The sequence below is a fragment of the Clupea harengus genome, chromosome 23 (genome assembly GCF_900700415.2).
Source record: "Clupea harengus chromosome 23, Ch_v2.0.2, whole genome shotgun sequence".
Classification (NCBI taxonomy): domain Eukaryota; kingdom Metazoa; phylum Chordata; class Actinopteri; order Clupeiformes; family Clupeidae; genus Clupea; species Clupea harengus.
This window is the reverse complement of record NC_045174.1, coordinates 24,827,919-24,835,231: the sequence shown is the minus strand read 5'-3', so window position 1 is coordinate 24,835,231 and position 7,313 is coordinate 24,827,919. Positions and strand designations below refer to the sequence as shown.

Below are 7,313 nucleotides of genomic sequence, written 5' to 3'. Positions count from 1 at the left end.
AGCCCTGCCATATTTGTGTCCGACACAGACACATTACGGTCACAACCTATGGTCACACAACCCACAGAAAGTTCAAAACGCTAGGGGATATGTTGTGCTGTTGAATTCGCCAACCTAGATATACAATTGTATTCTATTCCTAAAGATTTAGGGAATGACTGACCTGTTAAGTGAAATGCAGCACGTTGATACAATCGTGAATACTTTAGCCAGGGCTTTAGCTACAACTCATTAGCCCATATTGGCACTCTTGCCTGCTCAGGAGAGTTTCTGTACTCTTAAAATCTCCGGTTTATGGGGGTGGGTTATGTACAAGATAAATGTAAATGTCTGGAAAAGAAAGTTGGGGCAGATGCTTTGCAAAAACACAGAGGAATTGCTAATCGCTAACGGCTAGTAGCATGCTAACATTTAGCTAGGTTAGCTCAGACACCTCGCAAATCCTCTTACACGTAGTTTTCAGTTACAATAATGTGGTTTTTATATTGTACAGTGTCTATTTCTCGGTAACTTTCAAAAAATCTAAGCAAAAAAAGTAAAACTAAAAACTTCTAGGTACAAATACGATGAACTACGGAGTTTGGTCCGCCATTTTTTTTAAACTAAGGTAGTAGGTTACTAGGGAAGGTACGATGGTACCTACTCTCCTCGCCCTGATTGGTCAGCTGTCAAAAAGGCGCTTGACGTCACCCAGCGCTTTTCTGAAAAGTTGAGAAAATTGAACTCAAAAAAGCGTCGGGAGTTGCGCTTTTTTAGAAGTTTTTTAAAAGGCGGCCGCTTTTTAAAAAGGCGTCGTTCTTTTTCCTTTTCCCATAGGGTTGCATGTAAAAAAGGCGCTGGCAGCTGAAAAAAGAAGTCAAGTGTGAACGCGGCCTAACTCTACTCTTATCCTGAGAGAAATAATGGAGCTCAGTAGAGCAATGTGGGGATTGAAGGGGGTGAAGTCCGTCCCTCCCCCCCCCCCCCCCCCCCCCCCCCCCCCCCCCTCGCCCTTCTCGAACACGGTAATTCAGTGGTTGCCAGGCGATCCATTAATGACGCCTCGTAAATCACCTCAGATGTATTTTTGGTTACAATAACGGGGGTATGTAGACTGTACTGTGTCTATTTCTCTGTAGTTTTTTAAAAATTGAAACAAAAAAAGCCAAACAAATGACATGTACATGGAGAGGCTCCGTCCAATACTTTTACTGTATATGGTCTTCCTACGTCTATGGTCAGATCTCGGTTTTACTGTATATGGTCTTCCTACGTCTATGGTCAGATCTCGGTTTTACTGTATATGGTCTTCCTACGTCTATGGTCAGATCTCGGTTTTACTGTATATGGTCTGCCTACGTCTATGGTCAGATCTATATTTTACTGTCTATGGTCTTCCTACGTCTATGGTCAGATCTATATTTTACTGTCTATGGTCTTCCTACGTCTATGGTCAGATCTATATTTTACTGTCTATGGTCTGCCTACGTCTATGGTCAGATCTATATTTTACTGTCTATGGGTCTTTGGGGTTTTGGGTCTTATATCTTTCATAGAGCATAGACCTTTAAACCTGTGTGTGTGTGTGTGTGTGTGTGTGTTGTGTGTGTGTGTGTGTGTATGTGTGAGGTGTGTGTGTGTGTGTGTGTGTGTGTGTGTGTGTGTGTGAGGTGTGTGTGTGTGTGTGTATGTGTGAGGTGTGTGTGTGTGTGTGTCTGTATGTATGTGTGAGGTGTGTGTGAGGTGTGTGTGTGTGTGTGTGTATGTGTGAGGTGTGTGTGAGGTGTGTGTGTGTGTGTGTATGTGTGGGGTGTGTGTGTGTGTGTGTGTGTGTGTGTCTGTATGTATGTGTGAGGTGTGTGTGAGGTGTGTGTGTGTGTGTGTGTGTGAGGTGTGTGTGTGTGTGTGTGTGTGTGTGTGTGAGGTGTGTGTGTGTGTGTGTGTGTGTGTGTGGTGTGTGTGTGTGTGTGAGGTGTGTGTGTGAGGTGTGTGTGTGTGTGTGAGGTGTGTGTGTGTGTGTGTATGTGTGAGGTGTGTGTGTGTGTGTGTCTGTATGTATGTGTGAGGTGTGTGTGAGGTGTGTGTGTGTGTGTGTGTATGTGTGAGGTGTGTGTGAGGTGTGTGTGTGTGTGTGTATGTGTGGGGTGTGTGTGTGTGTGTGTGTGTGTGTGTCTGTATGTATGTGTGAGGTGTGTGTGAGGTGTGTGTGTGTGTGTGTGTGTGAGGTGTGTGTGTGTGTGTGTGAGGTGTGTGTGTGTGTGTGTGTGTGTGTGTGGTGTGTGTGTGTGTGTGAGGTGTGTGTGTGAGGTGTGTGTGTGTGTGTGAGGTGTGTGTGTGTGTGTATGTGTGAGGTGTGTGTGAGGTGTGTGTGAGGTGTGTGTGAGGTGTGAGGTGTGTGTGTGTGTGTGTGTGTTGTGTGTGTGTGTGTGTGTGAGGTGTGTGTGTGTGTGTGAGGTGTGTGTGTGTGTGTGTATGTGTGAGGTGTGTGTGTGTGTGTGTCTGTATGTATGTGTGAGGTGTGTGTGAGGTGTGTGTGTGTGTGTGTGTATGTGTGAGGTGTGTGTGAGGTGTGTGTGTGTGTGTGTATGTGTGGGGTGTGTGTGTGTGTGTGTGTGTGTGTGTCTGTATGTATGTGTGAGGTGTGTGTGAGGTGTGTGTGTGTGTGTGTGTGTGAGGTGTGTGTGTGTGTGTGTGTGTGAGGTGTGTGTGTGTGTGTGTGTGTGTGTGTGGTGTGTGTGTGTGTGTGAGGTGTGTGTGTGAGGTGTGTGTGTGTGTGTGAGGTGTGTGTGTGTGTGTATGTGTGAGGTGTGTGTGAGGTGTGTGTGAGGTGTGTGTGAGGTGTGAGGTGTGTGTGTGTGTGTGTGTGTTTGTGTGTGTGTGTGTGTGTGAGGTGTGTGTGTGTGTGTGTGTGCTTACACTTCTCCCTCAGGTGTGTACTTGGAGCCTGAGATGTCAAACTGGCCCAAAGCCACGTGGTCACCATCAACTTTGTCAATGACGAACATCTATACACACACACACACACACACACACACACAGGAGAGAGAGGAGAGTTATGATTAGATAACTCCCAGAATCTGTCCATAGGCTTGGCTATAAGTTGTCATGGTGATACTAATGGTGTGTGTGTGTGTGTGTGTGTGTGTGTGTGTGTGTGTGTGTGTGTGTGTGTGTGTGTGTGTGTGTGTGTGTGTTCCTTACCTTGGTGACACACATCTGGTTGGTGGTGAGTGTGTGTGTGTGTGTGTGTGTGTGTGTGTGTGTGTGTCTGTGTGTGTGTGTGTCTGTGTGTCTGTGTGTGTGTGTGTGTTCCTTACCTTGGTGACACACATCTGGTTGGTGGTGAGGGTGTGTGTGTGTGTGTGTGTGTGTGTGTGTGTGTGTGTGTGTTCCTCACCTTGGTGACACACATCTGGTTGGTGGTGAGTGTGTGTGTGTGTGTGTGTGTGTGTGTGTGTGTGTGTGTGTGTGTGTGTGTGTGTGTGTGTGTGAGTGTGTTCCTTACCTTGGTGACACACATCTGGTTGGTGGTGAGTGTGTGTGTGTGTGTGTGTGTGTGTGTGTGTGTGTGTGTGTGTGTGTGTGTGTGTGTGTCTGTGTGTGTGTGAGTGTGTGTGTGTGTGTGTGTGTGTGTGTGTGTGTGTGTGTGTGTGTGTTCCTCACCTTGGTGACACACATCTGGTTGGTGGTGAGGGTGCCGGTCTTGTCGGAGCAGATGACAGAGGTGCACCCCAGGGTCTCCACGGAGGGCAGCGAGCGGACGATGGCGTTCTTCTTGGCCATACGGCGGGTGCCCAGGGCCAGGCAGGTGGTGATGACGGCGGGCAGACCTGGAGGCAGGCAGACACACACACACACACACACACACACACAGTTTTGATTAGCTTGCAGAGTGAATATTGCACTTCTGTGTTTGTGTGTGTGTGTGTGAGTGTGTGAGTGTGTGTGTGTGTGTGTGTGTGTGTGTGTCTGCTGTTTCCATCTTACCCTCAGGGATGGCGGCCACAGCCAGGGCGACGGCGATCTTGAAGTAGTAGACGGCGCCGCGGATCCAGGATCCTCCGTGGACCGGGTCGTTGAAGTGTCCGATGTTGATGGCCCACACGGCCACGCAGATGAGGGAGATGACCTTGGAGAGCACACACACACACACACCTTTAGAGCACACACACACACACACACACACCTTTAGAGCACACACACACACACACTAGGGCTGAAACCATTACTCGAGTAACTCGAATAATTCGATTACAAAAAAGTTTTGTTTAATTCATATCATGCTCCGGTATCATTGTTTCATAGGGACTGGTATTATATTGACACACACGCATTCAAAGATTTAGGGTGGCGGAGAGTCAAGAGACCAGCCGTAAAACACGTTAACTGTATGAAAGACTCTCTGTCGATAGTGACGTTGCCTAGCAACGCCGTCTGCGTGCAGCTCCCTCAGTTTAGTGTTCAGTAGATAGTGACAAGTTTAGTTCGTCGCCAATTCAGTGGCAAAGTAGTTGACCATATTATGTGCCTAATACGTTTTGAGTGCTTAAATCATCATTGTCTGACATGTATGTGAGGCATTGTGTGCATACCTTATGAAAGTAAGGGTTTTTCATGAAGTTACTACTGTGATAGATCGTGTATTTGGGCTACATGCGAGCGCACCTTGCTATTAGTAGCGATTAGCATGCTAAGCGGAGATTTAGTTATGTTCTGTTGTTATGTTGATTCGATGTAATAAGGATGGGTTCATCCTGTTAAGATTTTGACTGGATGAGATATGAATGAGATCCATGTTGCCTAGTGTAATGTCCACTATTATATGTATCTAGTTATATTAGTTGTGTAATTGTTATCGTGTAGCAATAACTCATGTTAATGTAATTCAGTGCAGTGCTGATTAGTCCCTATTCTCATTGCAGACCACACACATATGTACGATCACACGCATCGTCATGTAATGGAAATTGATGAATGCACATTAAAGGGAGATAAAGAAGACTGCTTTGGTAATCGTGGGTGTTTTAACAGACTAGAACCAACAAATACATTAACAGGTCACCATGCTGAGCCTCTACACAATGTAACGTAAAAGTTGACGCTAGTGGATATATGATTGCTAACTAATATGAACACTAGCGCTAGGTAGAACGTACAGTATTTGTGATTATTTTTAGCCTATGTTATGAGTTGATAGTGATGACTAGGCATGATGTTAAGTACCAAGTGGGCAAAAAATGCACCAAGATCTCATGTCATGCACTCCTCATTTCTCCCTCTCGCACGTGTGGTCACACACATTCACACACACACACACACACTCACAGACATACACACACACACACTCACACACATTCACACAGCTGTTGAGCTTTGAACCTGGTTGCGGGACGCACTATTGATATTGTTGTTTAAAAACGCAAAAGTACCTTTAGAGCACACACACACACACACACACACACACACCTTTAGAGCAGGGGTTCTCAAACTTTTTGGGGCCAGGGACCCCTCAAAGGGTAGAACATTTTCCGAGGACCCCCTCATAATCACATCCCAAATTAAACCATATAGGCTTATAGCTATTTGTAATGTTTTATGCTTTTGGACTCTTTTACTCTAAAATCATATAGTACTAATGTTACAAGAGTTTTAGATAATCATTGTATTACATTCGGCATTACTTGACAGTATGTAGGATAGATTTGTAAATCATTTTTTGGAAAATGTGCTGAGAAGCTAAATAATGTTTACCTTACATAAAACCCAAATATTGATGGAATACATTTTTTTATCAAAGCAGATTGTAGGGTTTTCCAATACAACTCAGATTGTAGGGTTTTCCAACGGAGATGATTCTGAAGATTTATTTTTAACAAAGACATTAACAAACATGAAATATCCCCCTAATGTTATCAAAAACTGGTATCCCAGACTGAAACTCTGTGTGTGTGTGTGTGTGTGTGATCAATGAGAAGGGTGTGCCTGTCTCTCAGCACATAGTTTGTCCAGTACAGTTTATTTACTCGGTCTTGTTGTCACTGAACGATGGCAACCTTTGGAAACCAGAAATCTGCAGTTGTTTTATGGTTGATGTGATGAGCACTTATCTGTATTAGCGTTGTCACGAACACTTAACAAATGGCATTTATAGTATTATCCTCCAGCAAGATACTAATGGAAACAACATGATGACATCACTGCATTGATTATACACGTATAGCGTTTTCTTTCTAGAGGTTCATTTTGACAATGAACTGGGCTACGTTCTTGCAGCCAAATTGAAAGCTAGATCAACGTCTTAAACGAGAATAGCTACATGCAATAGGGCCATCCGATATGCCTTCGGCTAACCTATCTTTAAAAAAGGGCCTTCTGCAACGATAAACACGACCTGTACTGATGGAAGATTAAATGCATCACTTGCAGATTTTGGCAGTTAACATTACTAGCGTGAAAAGTGCGGTTTAGTTACGTTAACCACACTGCATTATGATCATAGTACTACGCATAGTCAAAATTATGTGATGGGGAAAATCGCTTGTCGCTAAACTAGGCTAAGGCTACTCGTGTTAGGCTGTATATGGGTGACCTTGTGGGTGTTCATGTTTTTAATCACATTTGCTAACCTGTCGTTCTTTGAACTCTCTGAAAAGTTCGGGGTGTCTGTCTGAGAGGTCCTTAGCCATATTTTACGTGTTACCTCCCTTTGCCTGATTGGCTTTGAAGCATGTTTTACAGACGGGTCTCTGTGTGTCGATGGGCTTTCCTTCACAGTCTGCTTCGTATCCGAAGTAATTCCAGATCTCACTTGTTTTTTTAAAACAAGCCGAGGACGGTCGGCCAGAGCTCCTGCACATGAGGCCATGTCTCCCCTGAGATGAGTGAAGGCTGTCTGTTGCATGGGTGAGAGTTGGGCAGCCCCGCCCTTGCAGTCAATGCGTGCAGGCAGCCTGACAGGGAGCGGAACAGTGAGTGCGCTCTGATTGCGTACTATTTTAATGAAGTAACTATACTTATACCTTTCAAAACTTGTCTAGTATCGGTACAGCGTGTAACATTAGTCTACATGTTTTGTATACTGTATTGCAATAAAAAATAAATAAATAAATAAATAAAAAGCCAGACTTTTTCGCGGACCCCCAGGCAAGGCGTCGCGGACCCCAAGGGGTCCGCGGACCCCAGTTTGAGAACCCCTGCTTTAGAGCAGACACACACACACACACACCTTTAGAGCACACACACACACACACCTTTAGAGCACACACACACACACACACACACCTTTAGAGCACACACACACACACACACCCACACACACACCTTTGGAGCACACA

The 7,313-nt window shown here is 45.0% G+C and overlaps 1 protein-coding gene across 1 annotated transcript in view; it reads right to left on the bottom strand.

Annotated features, from left to right (window-relative positions):
- atp2a1 (ATPase sarcoplasmic/endoplasmic reticulum Ca2+ transporting 1) overlaps window positions 1-7,313 on the bottom strand; it is a 48,595-nt gene that overhangs the window by 30,828 nt on the left and 10,454 nt on the right. Inside the window, exons 9-11 of the mRNA XM_031561337.2 lie at window positions 3,967-4,108; window positions 3,643-3,809; window positions 2,896-2,984 (exon numbers count right to left, since the gene is read on the bottom strand). Of these exons, the coding sequence (XP_031417197.2) occupies window positions 2,896-2,984; window positions 3,643-3,809; window positions 3,967-4,108 (398 nt within the window). The remainder of the gene's footprint in view (window positions 1-2,895; window positions 2,985-3,642; window positions 3,810-3,966; window positions 4,109-7,313) is intronic.